Source organism: Hippichthys cyanospilos, chromosome 15 (assembly GCF_059441005.1).
Source record: "Hippichthys cyanospilos isolate Australia breed blue-spotted pipefish chromosome 15, RoL_Hcya_1.0, whole genome shotgun sequence".
NCBI lineage: Eukaryota > Metazoa > Chordata > Actinopteri > Syngnathiformes > Syngnathidae > Hippichthys > Hippichthys cyanospilos.
In genome coordinates, this window is record NC_142383.1 from 7883132 (window position 1) to 7903304 (window position 20173).

General features: G+C 38.8%; 2 protein-coding genes across 6 annotated transcripts in view; one reads left to right on the forward strand and one right to left on the reverse strand.

Moving 5' to 3' along the window:
• The window catches only part of add1 (adducin 1 (alpha)), a 29905-nt gene extending 26407 nt beyond the window's left edge, over positions 1-3498 (reverse strand). Inside the window, exon 1 of the mRNA XM_088434135.1 lies at positions 3392-3498. The gene's annotated coding sequence lies outside the window, so the exon portion shown is untranslated. The remainder of the gene's footprint in view (positions 1-3391) is intronic.
• Positions 1-20173, forward strand: part of sema4d (sema domain, immunoglobulin domain (Ig), transmembrane domain (TM) and short cytoplasmic domain, (semaphorin) 4D) — a 44714-nt gene that overhangs the window by 2278 nt on the left and 22263 nt on the right. For 3 of the 5 annotated variants that reach the window (XM_088434131.1, XM_088434128.1, XM_088434129.1), the window contains 3 exons: positions 207-285; positions 1413-1580; positions 13840-13956. Coding sequence is in view for 3 of the 5 variants with exons in the window: in XM_088434128.1 (XP_088290254.1) it covers positions 13919-13956 (38 nt within the window). In the remaining 2 variants the exon portion in view is untranslated. Of the gene's footprint in view, positions 1-206; positions 286-1412; positions 1581-10485; positions 10668-13839; positions 13957-20173 lie in introns of those variants that run through there. The other 2 variants (XM_088434132.1, XM_088434130.1) reach the window with 1 other exon arrangement.

Genomic DNA, 20173 nt, shown 5'->3' on the forward strand with positions numbered 1-20173 from the left:
GTGAACGTGAACAGGAAGTTGGTTGATTTCACAGTTGAATGCCTCCATCCAATTTTGCATAATTTGTTATGTGCACAAAGGAACCACTGATGTAGACGTTTTTTTCCCCATCTCTACTATAAAGATGTTTTTGTATTCACGGTGTGCTAAGAAAACAGCAACTCAAGAGACCTAATGTCTCTGTTTCACTCTGCTATTTCTTTCAGGAAAATGTGTCACCTTTGACCTGGCAGTACTCACCTTTTGGACCCACTTGCCTCCATGTCCTCTTGCTTGGCCATACCTGTAACCATTTTATCATGATACATTCTTTTTTTCTCTCTTATTTATTACATTAAGACTGCCCTCCATTCCTGAGAGAGGTGTACCCAATTATATGGTTATCTTACGATTCAAGCACATGAGAACGTATTTTCTATCTGCCAGCATCAAATATTTTTTTAAAGTGATTAAAAAAGTTTATTAGTATATTACAATATTTATTGAGAACTGCACTGCATCTCCCTGATATTTCGCCCAGAATTTAATAATTAAATTGGTGTAAGAAAATGTATTTTCTTTATATCGGTAAGTTCCAGGGGTGGCTCAGTGACACAGTGAATACCATGTCCACCTCACAGTTAAAGGGACCCGAGTTCAAATCTACTTGGGTTCGGCCTTCCTGTGTGGGGTTTGCATGTTCTCCCTGAGCCCATGTGGATTCTAATGCAGCCCCACAAGTTTGAAAAAGGCATTTTAATAAAGATTACGTTTGCAGAATGAGAAGTACATTAAGCAGCAAAATCCACTCGTTTTTATCTATCTTATGGTAACAATTTGCTAATTACAAGTTTAGTGAAAATGACATCACAGTTGTTCATTCCATATTTTAAAGTGTTCAATACAGATATTGATCGTTATTTTGAGTCTCTTGGGTTTGTGAAGAACAGGAAAGGAAATTTGATCCTGGACATTTACTTTAATTTGTTTTGTGAAGTCTGTCATTTATATATTTTCAATGTATGGATGTTATAATTGTCTGGAATGTCTGATTGTTTGTATATATTTGTGTTATTGTTCATTGATTTGTTATATTGACAAATATAATGTGTAAATGTGAAATGTAGGTTTTATGTCAATTAAAAAAAATAAATGACCTTTCAGTGAGAGGAAAAATGCCGAGCTTTGAAATAGATAAAAGCAAGTGGATTTGGGTGCTTAACGTTAATATTGATCAGAATACTGTACCTTTGTTTATACTCGTAGGGTGTTTAGAAAATATCATAGTTAAGAAAACCTTGGAGTTGAAATGTTGTTGAATGTGTCAAACATCTTAACTTGGTAAATTAGGGAAAGAAATATCACTGAAAAGTTTCATCCGCGCTCCATCCTTCATCCCGACTCCTCCTACTTCCTCCTCCTCTTTCCCCCAGCGAGTTGCTATGAGATCCCGGAGCGACTTACTTTTGAACCAGTCTGGCTTCAGCCACAGCCACCATGCGGATTCTCTAACAGGCACATATTCAGCGAACACTGCTACGCTGCTTCTTACTTTCCGCATCGGGACAAGGAAAAAAGGGCTGGAGAAACACACGTCCGCGGTGAGTTAAACGAAATCACATTCTTCTTCCTTTTTCTTTCTTTCTTTTATTTGTTTATTTATTTTTTTAATTCAACCACGCTATATGTCTAGCCGCTTGTAAGTGTCGCTGTGTGTCCGAGAGTTGTACACTTGAAGCTCGCTTCCACTTGTTGCTCCCCAACGGAGAAGAGAAAACTATTTTAGTCGTTCTTGTAATCACGTTTCCACAGAGCCCGATAATGGAGTTTCAAAAGACACGGCTGCATCCTTTCCAAGTCGAAAGTGCGGGGTCGTGATAGAAGTTTTTCTGAGTCCAAATGGGTCAAAGGGTTGTGGGCAGTTTTACTGGGGGCATTAGACAAAACAAATCAAAACAAAACAAAAATCATCTAATACCGAATCTAGAAGTTGGAATCTTGCAACACTGGTTGGAATCTTATCAGCATAGACTTGCATTTTTGCAATGAAAGAATGAATAAACAAGTTCACCTGTAGAAAGCCATATCACGAGAGTAAAGCGCAATCCAATAATATTAAAAAAATCAAACGAGATCAAGAAAAAACCTTGCGGGCAATACATTTCAGAATAAAAGGTATATTTGTAGAAGACTCGCTTTGTAACAATCGAGGCATTAATTGCATCTTTCAAGAACTAAAGTTTTAATCACATTTTTTTTTTTTTTACAGAATACCTGTACATAGTTTTAACAGCAAAATTGAAAATCCTCATCAAGTTGTACTCTTTGCAGAACAGTTTTTTTTACATAAAAATATATATATATATATACTGTATATATATATATATATATATATATATATATATATATATATATATATATATATATATATGTATATATATGTATGTATGTATGTATCATAAACGTTATAATTACTAGTGTAATGTTACAAGATTAACGTAGGAATCCTATAAGAATATAATAAGTATATACATTTTTTTGGGGGGGGGGGACGGAAAAGGCATGTTTGTTTGGAGAAATAAAGCCAATTTGTATTTATTTTTTTCTATGATTTTTCCTCTGAAAAAAACAGCAGTAATCTTGAAGGAATAGTGGCATTTTTATTCAAAGAGAAACACATAAGATAATGTTACAAGGTTTAAGTTGTAATTTTTGATAAGAAAGCAAAGCAAAAAATTCCTTTTGATTTTTGTTAGCTTTTTACTTCATCCTCAACATTTTGACTTTTTGTCGCATGGCTGTTCTTTAATCTTTTGCCATTAAGTTTCAAGTGAATTTCACCTCACTAATGTCAGCCACTGTAAATGACTCACTATATTATTAAAAAAAAAAGTATGTAAACGTGTCAAATCTTCACTTTATGTGAATGCACAATTCATAAACAAGCATAATAAAAGTAACAGACTTCTTCAGAATTTCTGCATGCCTCAGAAGAGCCATTCTGGCACCCAGAGGTCATTGTGAGGTTTCTGCCCTTGACATGCATAAATTTAAGACTGCGCTTTCAACCATAACAATAGATAGACATTTATAGTCTGCAACCTCGCCCAATGCGTCATCTCCATGTGTTGCGTGTGATGTGGTGTGTCCATGTTGTGATGGAGACCCCAAGTATTTTATTATTGAACCCCTTAAAAATACTGTTGCAATGGTTTAAAATGCACTGAACCACCATTTATCACATATGTATCATTTATACCTGCAAAAGGTAAAAAGCTGCAACAGAGATACCATAGCCTTGCAGTTGGGTGGACTATTTGCATTGCTAAAATGATTGTTTTTGATATACCGATTGTAATGGGACAAAATGTGCTGAGACTTGTGTAGAGCAAAGGGATGGGTGTGACCAAACCTGTATTGAGGCAGGCTCCATACGGCGGGACACAAAAATTATGACGTGAAGCCTCGCTGGCTGGCTGGACCACGTGACTGCTTCAGGAAATGGTTTGATAGTTTGGCAGGCATTGCAAATATAAAACGTAAAATTCTCAACTCTGTTAACTTCATGGGCTTATGTACTATTTGATGACACCATAAAGCAAATGAAGCTTTGAAACATATGGAAACCAATTGCAAAGCTTCATTTGGCCATCGCTAGTTACCGAGCTCCGCAATATTCAAGTTGATATTATACTATTCATAGTGGACCCCTGCTATTCTTGCGAGATAAAACAAATGTTGTCTAACTCAGTTAAGTTGACCACAAAATCTAGGTGACTATAATCAAGAAGTTTAAAACCTTGCTTGCTTAAAGGTTGTGGCATGTAAGAGTCTGGAGTGATTTCAGTTCTGTGCCGCTGGATCTAGTCAGTCAGAGATCCTTATTGTTTCACCTGCATGCTTTTGCAGCTGTGTGGACTATGAAGGGGAAGGGGGTGAAGTGACAGCAGTCATTGTTTAAACCCACTCTGGCCCCACCCATTTTCCTTCAAGTCTGTTTGGTTGGAGTGCTCCATCCCCCTGACTCTTCGACTGATTTGACGGAGTGTCCGTTGTGTCATGTGACACCCAGGCCAGCCAGAGTCATCGAGGTAGGGGGTTGCATACATCAGGCTAGCCCTAGCAGGATATTGCTGCATGTTCTCTCACCAGCAGACAAATCATTAAACTGCTGGTAGTTGTGACCGTTCTGTGAATTGTGTTGACTTTGCCTTGGGTTAGAGGTTGTGTTTATCTGTTGTGAGTTAGTTTTAGTGCCTCTTTGAAAGGTTATGAAATGCCAGTAGAAACAATTGACATATTACTTCCATTTGTTCTTCTCGCACTGATTCCTCCCTTCCCATTAACATTTATGTTTTCTTTCCTGGGTACCCTTACTTGCACAACTAAGAATTCAGAGAAAAAGGGAAAATAAATAAGCCCCATTCACATGTTTAAATATGTATTTATTTATTTATAGAATACACTAAGAATCTCACATTTTAAAATGACATAAAAAAGGAAACACTTCAGCACTGTAAACGTTTTAATTGCTTCGTTGAAAACCGTCAGAGGTCTGAGTTTTAATATTTTAGCAGTTTGTTCCCTGCAAAAGATCATCCATCCATTCATTTACTACAGCCGCTTATCCTCATTAGGGTCGCAGGCTTGCTGGTGCCTATCCCAGCTGACTTGTGGCAGTAGGCCGAGGACAAAGTGAACTGGTTTCCAGCAAATTGCTGGACACACAGAGAAGAACAACCATTTACACACCCAATCACACCTAAACACAAGTAAGAGTGTCTAATACACCTACCATGCATGTTTTTGAATTGTGGGAGGAAACCACAGTGCACAGAGGGAACACATGTGGGCTCATGGTGAACACGCAAAGTCCACACAGAAAGGCTGGTGCAAGGTGGATTTGAATTCGGGTCCCTGAATTGTGAGGCGGACGTGCAAACCACTGCTCCACTGAGCCACCGCAAAAGATCATATCTTAAAAAAAATATATATGAAATCTTTTGAGGACGCCGGCTTGAATAAAACAACGTCGCTGAATGCACACAGACAGTGCACTTAATGTGGGAGCGACACTGACAATGACATTGAGGAAGACTTTTTAATGAAATAAGGTTGCGTACCAAACACTAGGTCGTGGTAACTCATGTGAGTAACCCACAAAAATAATTATGTGCACAACTGTTTAGAAATACAGTTAGATTTTTTTTATAATACAGCATATATAATATATAATACAGCATTTGTTACAATCAAAACAAACCTTCAGTGAACAAAATGGATTTTGCTCACGAATAAACATACATGAATTCCTTCTAATTGAGGACTTTCAATTTAAACTGAAAAAGTATAACTCTACAGCACAACAATATTAAAAAATACCAATGATTTGAGATAAGTTACTATCACTCTGGTAGTTTATTTCAACTCGATAATTCAGCTACAATGACTATTAATAGTGCAATATAGATTTGTCATTTCATAATGACGACAATCACATACGTTCACACAAACACACTCGCTGTGTCGTGCCCCTTTGCTCTCTCTCTCTCTCTCTCTCTCTCTCTCTCTCTCTCTCTCTCTCTCTCTCTCTCTCTCTCTCTCTCTCTCTCTCTCTCTCTCATAGTTTACTCGCAATGTTGCCTGCTTGTTTTCAAAGGCTGAAATCTTCTCTGACAGCCGACTTCATTTGTTTAGATGATGGGAAAAGTTTGATTGGTTCGTCATGCTGAGCTCGCATCCTACCTCGAGCGATATCACCAAAAATGCTTAGGGAAAGTAGCATACGATAACATGTTAGCCACGGTGGTTAGCTGCAGGATCAAAATTATATTAATACTAAAGCCCACAAAGCAGGAAATGGACAATTTGATTAGCTGCTGCAACAGAGGAGGATTCACGTATGATAAACAATGAGAGCTGCACACTGCATTTGCCCGTTAAGACAGGCAACTTACCAGTTTTGACACTTTTCAACGGTTTTAGGTCTCCATGACTTTTAAAATCACAATATATTGCCAATCTGGTTATGAACCCATGCCGTGAAGAGGTCCTGCACCCACCCTTTTGAAAATTGTACGAGAGACTAACGATTTATCAGTCACATCACAGCTTTGTCTGAACCTGAATTCAGAAAGTAGCTAAACCTGCTATCGCTGGCGACTTTTTTTGGCGTCATCCTCCTATACTGCTACATCAGCACGATGTGGGATTGAAATTAAAATGAAATGCTTCTGCTGTTTATTGTTAAACCATTCCAGGGAAAAGATTAAAATCTGCCACCTGTAAAACTCAATGTTGTCATGCATGCAGACGGTAGTAAGACAAAGATAGGAGAAGGAGGACACAACAACAAACAGAATGTACTGTATGCGGGCTGCTGCCCCACTGCCAATCCCTTCCAGCTCCGTACCCTCGGCAACACTAAACGCTGGGAACCTTTTCAAAAGAAAAGAGAAAACACACACACACACACACACACATACAGCCAAGTTGGCTGTCAGCAACAATGCATCAGTAGCTCTGCGCTTAACTCAGATATGCCATCAGCAAGGCCTGGGAATCTTTAGCCTCTGATAGCACTTCCAAAACACTAGCCTGTGAAAACAACTGCACTGGAACGGACACTTGAGCATGCTTTGAGGTAAAAACAAGGCTTTACAAAATCAGGATTTTTGCTCAATGTTCAGGGAGTTGAAATTAGTGCCTGACCAATTTAATCAGATAATTATGGCTCTTCCAACGTCAGCAAAAAAAAAAAGGTCCGCCAAATGGGTTGTATTTGCCAATTTAACTTTTTGCCTTAATGGGTAACATGTCCCTTTACAGTAGTAATAATGATTTGGTAGACATAAATTAATAACATAACCTTGTATGCTTAATTATATATTATGAGATTTGTTGATAAAGGCATTTTGCGGACCTTTTAGAACTTATCATTCAAAACTAAGCAAATGTTATTTTTTACAAGCAATTCTTAGGTGAGCAATAGAAAGAAATTGGTGCAAGGAATGGACCTGGATGTCACTATTTGACACTCAACCTAAAGTCAATTTAAAAAAAAAAAAGATCATTTTATTTTTACAAATATAATGCAACAAAAATCAAACAAATGTATTAAATATGACACAAGTCACCTACTGGTTACACAAACACACATGGCAAGCATTAATGGGATTAAAACTGCACGAAGGAAATGCACTGAGCCACACAATGCATCCTGTAAACAGAAACAAATTATATATATATATATATATATATATATATATATATATATATATATAATCTGTATATACTGTATATACTGTATATACTGTATATATACAGTTGACCCATGCTATTTGTTGGGAATAGGTATCAGGCCAGTGAAATTCAGTGTATAACTGATGCCCATTTGAAAGGCATCTGGAGGAAGCAAAGTATTATTTATTTATTTATTTCATCCAGTCATCAAAATTAACTAAAAAGCTTTAATGGCAATAGCCTGCCTTTGAAGAGATCATGGTGAAAGGCAGAGTTTAATAAACGTCAGGACCTTTGCAACAACTGGAATACAGTAATTGGCCAGAGCTCTGCATGAAAAAGCCTGCGATCCCCTCAGATACGACGTTCTTATCAGTTTATTCTAAGGCTTGATCTATGGTTTGCTGAAACATCTTTGGAATGTAGTAATGCAATGCATTTTGCATGGTCAGTAACACACACACCACACACAAAAATGCCTCTACAGGCATGTCTGCTTGGTCTATGGAGGCAGATGGTGCCCCTCCCTGCCAATAGCTTGGGGGATGGGAAGGGCTACAGTGTTGTTGTGGCTGGGTCGTGTGGTGTTAGGTAAGGAGGTGCTGTGGGCTGGCCAAGATGTCTGCTGTGTGGAGACAACACAGCACCGCACACCTCTACATCAGAGCACAGGGGGCTGGTCCTTGACCCGACCCTGCATGGCTTGAACAATATGGGTGGCCGTAAGTTGTATGTCAAACTCACATGGACAACCCAGGTAGAAGTTTAATCCAAGTACAGAAGTACGATGACTAATGGGCTATTTAAGTGAAAGAAAAAGAAAAGGAAAAATAAAAAGGAAAAATATATTAGTCTATCAATTACAACAATAGCTTTCAACCTTTGTTCAATGATGCAAAATATTTTTTTCAGTCAAGTACCCCTACCAATGCAAAGCAATTCTGGAAGAAAAAAACAAGACTAAGCAGATTGCTGTGCCATCTGTGTTTGTTTTATTAAATAAGTATATTTGTAATGGTATATATAGACATATGTTATTCAGCAACTTCAGAAGATACATTGCGCCACATCATCTCTTTTATTTTTGGTTTGTGTGCTGGACAATTGGGCCTCGAAGACATACACAATTTTGCAAAGGAGTATATATGTAGAAACAAAATGTTGCTTCATGTTCCAATTATTTTTTTTCTTAATTTGAAAAGAACTGTACTGCTGGTGTCATGGCATTAGAGAACATTCAATTATTTTTTTTGCAGACTTGTTGGTAAAATCTTCCTTTACCCCCTGAAGTGCCTTACCGTTTATCATTTGCAAACAGCTGAATTAAAAGACTGCTTGGAAACTGAAAGCAACATTACAAAGGGAAGTTTCAGAAAACACAAAGTGCATGACTCATAATGTCCACAAGCGCATTCAATCCGATAAAAGAGGTTGTCAGTTGTTGATGGAAGACCAAAAGTGTTCAATTATCCAGCCATATTCTATCATACTTTTCCTCATTGGGGTTGTGAGCAAGCCTGGGCCTATTTTAGCTGAATTTGGGCCAGAAGTATACTACACGGGCTTTGCAAAAAAAAAAAAAAAGAATTGTCTTCTGTGTGAGTATTTTGAAAAACAAACCAAAAAAAATCTCAAATTGACTTGGTCGTTGTTCTGCAAACGTATCCTGGTAGTATCGACCTTGCTAATGAGATGGAGGCGGGCACAGCATTGATTTGGGGGTGTCTGTGTCAAAGATCACATCTTTCACAAAGACTGCCACAGTGGGAGGTTAATTGTGAATCGGCCACATTTTCAAGAGGTATCAGGATATAACTTTACACAACAGAGGAGGAGAATAGGGGAAAAATACTGCCTTAGCAACAAGATTGGGGCCATCACTACACAAAGTTTATTTTCTGGAACAATACTCTTTTTCAGCCCGCTGACCAAACACCCCATTCCAGACCATTTCAAATTGATTGAGAGCGGAAAACAAGTTGCTTCTAGAGAAGGTGAGGTTGATGTTAACAAGGTAGAGGGTAGCATGTCATTTAATTTATCTCATGTGAATCTGCTGGTTCAAGTGAAATCGTACAATATGAAATAGTTGATGATCAAACTGTTTAAACACAAATACAATTAACCATAAATCAGTCTTGATAAAAAATAATGCAAGTAAGCAGGAATTTCTTGATTTGATTCGGATTCTAGCGTGGCCGATTCAATTCAGAATATATTCTCGAATCAAAATGCTTCGATTCAATAAAAAAATATCCTATCTATAGATGTGCAAAGAATTATTGTGCTATTTCAATCTGCTTTGCAAGCGACTAAGAGAGACAAAGTGACATTTTTCTTTCATATTTATTAAGTTTTGATTTGTAAAGAACATGCCTTGTGGCTATCGTGCGGCGTGTGGCTATCGTGCGTCACACAAGCTAGCAAAATGTGACAAGACTGCTTTCAATGTGGATGGGGCGTTTGAATTTCTTCCATTGTTTGTTAATGTGAGTCCTGCTGCTTAGGCTTGACTTTCTAGAACGGGCTGCACGGTGATGTCTTGGCACAGCACACCTCCATCGTAGTAGGGAAGGGACATCAATGTCTTTGTATCTATATCTACGACTTGAAGGGTGGAACAATGAAAGACTGGTTAGCACGTTAGCCTCACAATTCATAGATCCCGAGTTCAATTCCAGCTTGCCCCGGCCTTCCTGTGTAGAGTTTGCATGTTCTCCCCGTGCTTGCGTGGGTCTGCCTTGGGCACTCCGGTCTCCTACCACATTCTAAAAAACGTGCATGTTTAATGGACGCTCCAAATTGTCCTTAGGTGTGATTGTGAGTGTGAATGGTTGTTTGTGTCCTGTGATTGGCTGGGGACCAGTCCAGGGTGTCACCTGCCTACCGCCCGAAGACTGCTGGGATAGGCACCAGCAAGCCAGCAACCCTTGTGAGGATAAGAGCGGCCATAGAAAATGGATGGATGGATGGAACAATGCAACACAGCACATAGTGCATTGTCTAGTAGCTTCCAAAATGGCGGATACATCTGATGTCCATTGCACGTTCCTGATAGGTACTGCTAGTTCCCCAATTAAAGTGCCGAACAGCTGGCCTCATGCACACTGCCCTGAGCGCTTAAAGGAGGCAGAAAAGAAAGCGACCCCCGCCACAATAGACACACTCCCACATGCCACCTCCCCCCAGTCTCTCACTTGCTTCCTCCTCCTCCGTCTTGACTCGAACGTGTGCACTGAGGTTTACCAGACGAGACCACTTTTGCTCAGTGGCAGATGAGCGCCGTCTCTCCCCGCCCTTTTTACATGGCGGACAAGGGAGAGTAGCGGCGTGGATGAAGATGACAGTCATGTTTGGATGATCAAACTGATCTGCCTGTCATGCCATCCACATGACAGAGCGAGAAAATCTTCCCACCTGCAGGATCTTTTCCCGCACTCGTCATGGTAAGACTCATGTAGTCTCGATATTGTTACGTTAATTACATTTTATGCTGTGCGGAGTCACTTACACGCTGCATGCTATTTTTATGCCACCCTGTGAAGTAAATAATTCAGTATTGTGGTGGACTGCACTTTCCGGGTATGAGGAGTGACTTCTTGTTGTGTGGGAGGGGAAATACCCTCATAGGTGACAAAAGGGTGACTATATATGTTTTCTTCCACTACATTTTTCCCAAAGTACTGCAAATCCCAATCAGGTCACTGCAGATTGATTGGCTAGGATGCTAGCTGCACCACAGTGAGCTATGTGAACCAGGGATGAGCATTTGACCACATTTCACACTTTGAAACGATTGGTGGAACTCTGAATGTTCTGAGCTTCTGTTTCCACACGTTTTGTCATATTGAACATAGTACTGTTGCCTGCAGATGTCATGTGGATGTTTGTCAACTTTTCTTAGTTGATCTCTTGTTAAGTGAATGCACTAAGTCTGATCATCTATGAGTCGTCTGTGTGATCTGATTTTTTTTTTTTTTAGCAATAAAGAAAAACATGTACCGGTACATATTTATACAATTTACATATGCTTACAGAGACTGCCTGATGTAAAGGACAATGGTCTTGGGTGGGGTCCATCACGTCAGTGTCACTGACCATAGAAAAAAATAAATAAAACAACCATTTTGTTTTGGGTAATCTGTTTCAGATTATGTACTTACTTTCCATTTAAAAACTGTTGTAAAACATGACCAAAAAATCCCTAATTTTTTAGTGTTCAGTGCTTCAAAATTTGGTGTACCGACACTTAACTGCTAAGACCCACTTTGGTGGGTCACAATCTGTGTTATTTCAGCATGCTAACACATAATAGGGCATTAATCTAGGAATTGAATGTGGCTTTTGTAATCCTTAAAAGGCAGATCAGATGAAGAGCTAAGGCCTGATTTTCCTGTCTGGTACAGAATACATCGCATTAAAGGACCTAGATCATGGTATTTTTTCCACTTTCCATAGATAAATATATGTGTATAAATTAAATTTGGCACATTGGTGATTTAATTTATTATTAAATATGAGTTTTTTAGTACAGATATTGGTTATCGGGAAGTGGAACATTCTGTTTACTGAAGCCGCACTTCTCACCGTGTGGCTGCCTGGCGCCTTTCATGACGTTGTCCAATGCCGGTTGGACACAAAACATCCATCCATTATCTTGACTGCTTACTCTTACAAGGGTCGCTAGAGCCTACCCCAGCCTAGTGAATAAAGGAGCCAAAAATAGGCATTTTACTCACATCAAAATGCAAAACACTGTCATATGCTCACTGGAGCCATACAAATTGGTCCCGTGAGAAACAAGTATTCAAAACAACAGGCCACTGGTGAGAGTGCAAAATAAGGAGACAATGCTTAGAAATACATCACTGGAAAAAAAAAAACACACACACACTTGAGGGGCATTTAAAGTGAGATCAACATTGTAACATGGTTAAACTCTCCAAAAGGTCCCATGATAAGGGCCCTTTAAAAAAGTCTTTCTAAAATAACCTCATAAATAATGATAGGTAACGATGGGATTTTTTGTCTTCTCTTTGATGTGTTAGTATGTGTTTAAGCTAAACAATCAGTGATAAGGGTTTTTATAGCAAGTAATTTATCTCCATTTGCCACCACAGCATTGCTTTTTATAAGCACTTAGTCTTCCTCCATGTTCTATACACATACATGTGCAAACAGAAAAAAAGATAATTATTTTACTTTAAAATGTTAAATACAATTTTTGAGCAGATGAATGATTAGGATTTTTTCCTAAACTGTCTGATTAACACATATTTAATTTAATCAAAGCAACAGCTGTTGGCTGTTGTTTTTTTTTTTTTTATCAATACGAGTGCAGACATCCTCAGATAATTAATGTAATATTTTAACAGATCAGTGACAATATGTTTTCATAGAATGGAGTCTGCTGCATGCTTAAACAAAGAGAGCAGTTTATTGAGAATCAGGCATGAGCCAATATCACATTCTGATGGTATAATACCTTGAGCAAAAATATCACTTTATCACTGTATTAAAATTACAATGGATACTGTTTATCCATTCTCCATCCCAAAAAGGTTAACAATAAAGACCATTGCCATCTAACTATTTTCAAGGAGGTAGGTTGTTGAATCAATCCGACATGCAGCCAAGGAGCCAATCATTTTCTGCTCCATTTAAACGCCCTCTTTGTTAGATTTATCAAAACAGAAATACGCCCATTCCCGATCACAGACATTATTAGCGGCTATTGAAACCTTGACTTTTTAACATGGTGATAATTGTCAACACTGTTATCGGCCCATGCATACTGGCAATTGGCTTTCATGAACCCACGTGCCAAGAATTTGGTATTTTGTGCAGACCAGGCAGTTATCTTCTCAGAACTGAGTCTGATTTGCAAGCAAAACCTGAGTTGTCTTCCAATACCTTGTTTTAATAAGCCACATGTTGACAACCATGGGATTGGATTATGAAGGAAATCAGATTAAATGTGAAAACATGTACAGTACTGTATTTTTGTCTGATTCTTACACAAAAGTGTCTTAAGTAACCTGTGTGCTAATTTCATTCTGACCCTTGCATAACAAGTCAATCTTTTTGGAACTATGTTGTTTTCCCTTGCCAGTGTATCGGTACAGTATAAACGGAACATGTGGCGGAGCATTGCAAGGAAATCATGGATAGTACATAAAACATTTGGACAAAAGAACACCTAAGCAGTGATTTCTGGACTCGTACAGGATGATACATGTTTTTTTCATGTTTATTTAATTGACTACATGCTGTCAAATGTTTTTCTACAAAAAAAAAGACAGGACAGCAACGGTATGATTTATTTTTCCGTTAGGATTTGCTCTGTGTGCTCTTATACTGTTTGCGCTCCACCTCTAGGATTATTTCTCTCTGTTTAGCTAGCTGGCCTGCTGAGTGGGGGGCTCCCTTAGTCGCCACGGTAACAGTGTCCCACAGAACTTGTCTCTGAGAGAGCAGGCCTTGTTAGGGTAATTATGAGCCACTGAAGCATGATTTCAGAATCGTCTCTCGGCCTCATTGTAGTTTTTTTAATCTTATATGACGAAACACAGCGGAAGGAATTTCTCTAACTTTCCTTTTTACTTTTCTTCTTGGCAGACTGGCTTTTTGGAAGTCCAAGGGGCCTCATCCTCAACCCGTTTTAATCGTGCAGAGTGTGAAATAAGAAGACGTTTTAATGAACCAAGACATGCTAGTCGACGCCATGACCGATAAGTAAGTGGTGTATCTTTGTCATGCTACTGTCTAGTTATACTCTGTCTAGCCTGTTTATGCAGTGTGAAAGTATAACTTCCATGCCGCGTTGCTACTGTGGCTCACGCAGTAACACTTCACTTACTCTCCAGGAAGTGTTGGTTGAGTGTTCCATATCACCACTAGAGGGGTACATGGGGTGAGGGAGTTCATAACTCAGAGTGGATGTTTGCGTAAAGACTGTTTTGCCCCCCCTGATATTGTCATCAATGTCATTTCCATTTGCATTTTTTGTCATCAATGACAAAATAAGATGAAAGCCTCAGAGGCTTTGTTGCCGTGTTATTTTCTTTCCTTTTTCCTCATTTTAAGGTCTTTATTTTTTCCTGCTTTCTTTTGTGAACCGTCTCTCCATGTGGGCTTGGAGAATTCTGGTGCAGAAGGCAAAAACAATCTGCCATCAGTGCTCATAATAAGTGGAGTAAGTGCCAGAGGCCGGTCAGCTGAAAGGGATCTTCGCAAACAACAAGGCCGCTGTATAACGAGGCAGCCTCAAGAACGCCAAAGGCAGCCCATTTCTCACAATGTGAACTTTAAGAGGCAGAGTGGTTGGCAGATCTACCACACTTTTCTGAGGTTCAGGTTTTGAATCTAGTCTTATGCCCTGCTGTATGGCATTGTTCTGCGCTCGCCCTGTTTGTGGGAAAAACTTGCAACAAAATGCACCACAAATGACCATTTACCAGAAATGTAAATCTGTTTTCAAAGTTGTCACGCCTTGCTGCTTATTCTTTTCCAACATAAAAGCAGATGTTCTTTTTTTTTTTTTTTGATTGAACACAAAATATCTCCTATATGGTATATATGGTCTCCTATCATGGAGAACTAAAGACATGTGTGAATATTTACTGTGGATGGGCTGAATTTTAAGGATTGGGATGTTTTTAAGTTTGATGGTCTCTTCTTGAAACAATCTATTCTTAGTTAATTTGATAATTGTTTAGTTGCAGGGCTGCAACTAATACTTATGAAAAAAAATAGATCAATGTGTCGATTATTTGGGTGAGAAAGCTGATTTAAAAACATGCTCTATTTTCCATACATTTATTCAAAGACATGTCATTGTTTCTAATTGACTCCAGAAAATTCACAAACATAAACCAGGATTCAATTACTGGTTCAATTGATAACATCAGAAAATAGGCATTTGTAATCATTGTTGTCCACGGTACAAATGGGAACATTCTGAGCATTAGGAGAATTTGAAATGGAAAAATGATTTCTAAACCAGTCCCTGATTTTCAAAGATATTTATTGATTAAAATGACAATCGATTAGTTGTTGCACATCGAATTAGTTTTCAATTGATTAATTGTTGCACCGCTATTATGTTAGCCTCATTTCTGGTAAACCTGCGAGACAGTCTTTTCAAAAACAAATATTTTATTTGAAAACAACAGTTAAACACTATTTTATTCAAGACCCTCTGGGGCTTGTCAATATGAAAATTTAGGAGTAAGCGATTATGTTGTTGATGATCTGTGCTTCTTGGATGAAAGGTATCTGGCCAACCAGAAGATCGAAAAGGAGGGGGAGGTTCCTTCCTTTTTTTACTGTGTCAGTGTTGTCGTACAATTGTTCAGTAGCGAAGAATGATGAATGTTTTTCCTAAAAGAAGTGAGGGGAACGGGGGAAAGGTTGGAGGAGGGTGTCCCCACCCCCAATAAGGAACAAAACACTGCTCAAAATACGACTAGTTAACATCCATACAAAGCAGACGGATGTTTCTTACTGTATTTGCTTTCCAATTTGCACAAAACACATCAACAACGGACCCCTTATTTCCTTGACACAAACATTTATTCAGTGTGGGATATCGGTCCACATTCCTCTCTGATACAAGCATTCCATTTGGTTTTCCCAGATACGAACTGGCTTGTCTCCAGACTTTCTTTCCAACCTCCCAAACAGAGTTGAGATTGCTCGTTTTTAGCACATGCATTTTGTGCAGTTTTCGCACATTCGCTAGCGTTGAAGCTCGGCCTCCTGCTGGGATGAGCAAAGTTTGAAAATCCAGATTTGCCTCTTTAATCCCTTTCAGTGCAACACACTCTCCTCTTTCTGAGTAGGATTTGAACTGGATTTTCAACTACTCTTACAACAAGTTTTTCCTCTTGTAGTACATGAGATGAACAAATGGATGATTCTCAAAGATGAAGAGAGAGTGCAGTGGGACCTTAAAGCGGAAACCAAGTCAATAATTTTCTTTACATTAAAATGTTCTGTCCACCCCCCACCAGCCTGATTAATATTGCATTTGTGGATTAGGAATTTTAACAGCAAAATCCACTTTTAAAAATATTTTTTATCCATCTCTGGGGGCAGCCTTTTGCTGTTTGCTGTAGGCTGAAAATGAAATCACTGTTGCTCGGGTAACGACCGATAACTTGCAAACATCACTTGACTGAACTCAGATACATTTTAGCTCTAATTGGTTGCGAGCAACTGATGTAATTTTCAGTTGAGAAGTAGCAAAATGACCAACCCCAAAAATGAATAAAAAGTGCTGAATGTTGGAAAGAATGTTGAAACAAAAGCAGGATGGCAAATTATATTGTTCCTTAACACTACATTAAATTTTTCTCTTCTGTAACTGGACTTTTGGCTTTTGTCCACAAGAAGAGTCTGCCACCACTCAGTCCCGACATTCTTTGTCTCCCTTTTGACCAAAACCTGTGTTCTATCCAATCCCTATTGTTTTGTTTCCCTCCCCCACCTGGAGTGGTCCCCGCTGACAGCGCTGTCAGGGAGCATGGATGTTTATAGATAGAGGGGGTGGATTGCAGAAAGGATAAAGTGGGAGAATTAGGGATGTGGTGTTGGGGTGACTTTTCCTGGAATGACCACACCTTTGCAGGGAATCTCAGTCCGCTGAAGAGCCATGTGCTTTGTTTTCTGCATGAGTCAAACTCCCCCATGTTTTTCTTTAGGACAAGCCAGGGATGCAGCAACAAGCCTCTGAATGAATTCCATTTAGCAGCCATTTATTATGTGCTGTTTTCCAATTAGGAATGAACCTATCGCTTACTTTTGGTACTTAGGGTGTACTGAAGCAAATTTGAGTTGAATATCGAGGATTTGGATAAAAAAGTTAAAAATATATTTTTGGGTTGTTAAACTTTTTTTTAAACTTTTTTAGCAGCACACGACGACGTTGCGTCAACGTGTGCAGGGTCATTTATACCTATCGTGCCAGCCTATATCAATCACTCGAGTGTTGCTAATCTAGCAGCTAATTTATGCTGGGACGCAGCTATACTGGAACTCGAGCCAACCCTGTAAACATTGACAACATGTGCTGTATGTCAATGTCAGCATAATTAAGTTGTTTTGTTGGCGCCTTGAATTGGCGATGGAACGTCATTTCAGAACAACATAGTGTTGTTTGTGTCAGGAGTTGGAGTAGAAAGATAAGTCAAGATAGTAGTGCAACTAAGCTAAGCAACACGCTCCCAGGAACAACTTCAAAATAAAAGCAGGACAAGGCATTTTTGTCCTTATTATTTGGTAAACTAAGGTTTATGTTGAAGTCGTCCCTACAACATTTCTAGTGCAGAGCATTAACAGTTGCTGGGATTGGCTTGACATTTTTTCTGATGTGTGCACTAAAAAGATGGGTAGCTTGAACACGAAAAGAATCCCTCAAGTAAAAAAAAAGTTAAAACAACCAAGTTACTCTAAATAAATGGAATCGTTTCACCCCTATTTCCTATAAATGCTTCCCATGGTATGATCTTCCAATTTCTGCACTTCCCTTTTAGTGGTTTTCATTCACCAGGTGTGATGTGATCTTTACATTACCAAGAAGTAATACTAGTTTTCATTGTTTATTTGGAACTTTACACAGCTGAAACCTCATAGATTGGTAACAGATATCTCGGTTCATGCTGTATTTGGTTTGAGAGTGCTGTGGTTGGTCTTGAGTAAAATCGAAACCTGCTTCACCACAAACACCTGCCTTCAACAAACTTAGATCTAGAATTGTTTAAAAGAGCTTTTTAAAAAGCTTTTTAATTGAATTAATTTACCACAAAGCTCAAAGAATTGATAAATGGGTCCCTAAATTCATCTATCCATCCATTTTCTTTAGCCGTTTATTCTCAATAGGTGTGCTGTGTTGCAGTGTTCCATCCATCCATTTTCTATAGCCACGCTTATCCACACTACAGTCGTCTTCGGGCAGTAGGTGGGGGATACACTGGAGTGATACCCGTAGAAGACACACACAAGCATGGGGAGAACATGCAAACTACACACAGGAAGGCCAGGGCAAGTTGGAATTGAGCCCAGTACCTCTGAACTGTGAGGCAGATGCGCTAACTTACTGGCCCTTACATCACCATGCCCATCAAAACTTGGTAGGTGCACCAGGCAGATGACTCAACATCAGTAAATAAAAACATCTCCAACAACTGAAGCATCAGAAGATAGAATCAAATAATTAATTTGCTAGTAAGGAGTCTTCTATGAATCTTTTTTGGCATGAACCATCACTTACACATTTTGTCTTTGCTGAATCTGTGAAGGATTTCATGTTTTATTTATTAGGGTTTGAGTTAAAGTAGTTTGTCTCTAAAGACATGACTTTTTAAGATACTGTCTACCAGGTGGTGTAATCAAGCCATGTTTTGTGTGTTAATTTAGGTTTGTGTGTATGAGAAAGTAGTAAAAATGATTTTTACCCTGCATGAAAATAATGAAAATTCTGAAGAAAAAAATCTTGAGATTACTGATTATAGTGGAGTGAGCTCTTGAGTCTTAACTGCTTCTTAACCAGGAGAATCATTGTTTCTAATGGGAAACTGGGTGTCAAACTGGTGTGACCTTAGTCCGTCATCTGTCATTATGTTTCCCACTCACTGAGTTTCTGGAGTGGGAACCATTTGATGAATTAGTTTTCAGTCTGAAGAGTCCTCATTCAAGTCCATGCCTGTTACATCCCCACTTCCTCTTTGTGCCTTCTCTGGACCCCGGATCACCAAAGGGTTCACACTTGGACCATAATATAGACGTACGAAGGCGTGGCATCCTCTGCATCTCGCAGGAAACTCCTCCGCATCAGTTGTCAACGGGTTTTGTGGGAGCTGAGCGGGTAACAGTCTGAGTGCTTCCTAACCATGTCGAAGAGGTTATAGCCTTTGACCTGAAGCTCATCAATCTAGCGCCAATGTCATCATCTTGCTCGTCTCAATCGAAGCAGTCAGAAGAGAGCAGGAGGCAGGGACTTGTTGCATGGTTTGTTTGTGCTCGCTTGCATTGGTTTCTTTGTGTGGGGATCAACAATGGAGTGAAGTCTGAAGTGCACACTGTAGGGCTGCGTGGGATATCTTGTGAGCTAGCTGACCTTGATCTCATGTTATATATATTTTTATATTGGAATTAATAAACTGTAATCTGATTGCTACTATGTCACTTACCGTGATTGAATTTGGGATACAGCAAACTGATTGGAAAATACTGTTTCTGTTTTTTAGGGCAAGCTTTGCACATACACAAGTGAAGTCAAACATTTTTGAGAACATGCTTACAAATACATTCAAATGTACTTGTGAATATGTTCAAATATAAATGTAAGCTTAATGATAAAATCATACCATCTTGACCAAAATAAAACAGCGTATTCTTGTCAATACTTGGTCATAATGTAAGCAAAAGCAATGCTTTTCAGCACGTTTTCGACAAGTATGTTTGAACGTATTTGCATCTACATTCGCACATACTTGCGTGTGCAGGCTTTGACATGTTTCTTTGTACGTTTTGATGTATTTTTCGTGTTCGTTTTGTCTTATTTGTAAATAAAATACACAAACACATTTGAAATTTGAAAAACATGTATGAGAGTTTGTCAAAAACATGTTTGAAAATACATTTGACAATATTTGAAAATACTTTCAAATTAATTTGAAAATACATTTGAACGGGTTTGCCAGTCAAAAATGGATTCTTTTTATGTTTCCCTATCAACTTTTGTTTTTCTTAAGTTTTTATTAAATGATACACCAGTGGAAATGGAGCTGAAAGGTGCAAAAAGAACAGTGAAAAGGGCAAATGTGTAATCCGTTCTTGGCCTGTGGGAATAAAAGCTGGTATAAGGAGAAGGTATTCAACATTGTTGTAAGGGTTTTCTTCTCGATCAGGGAAGCGGTCTGATGGAACAGACTGGAAAAAGTCATGAATG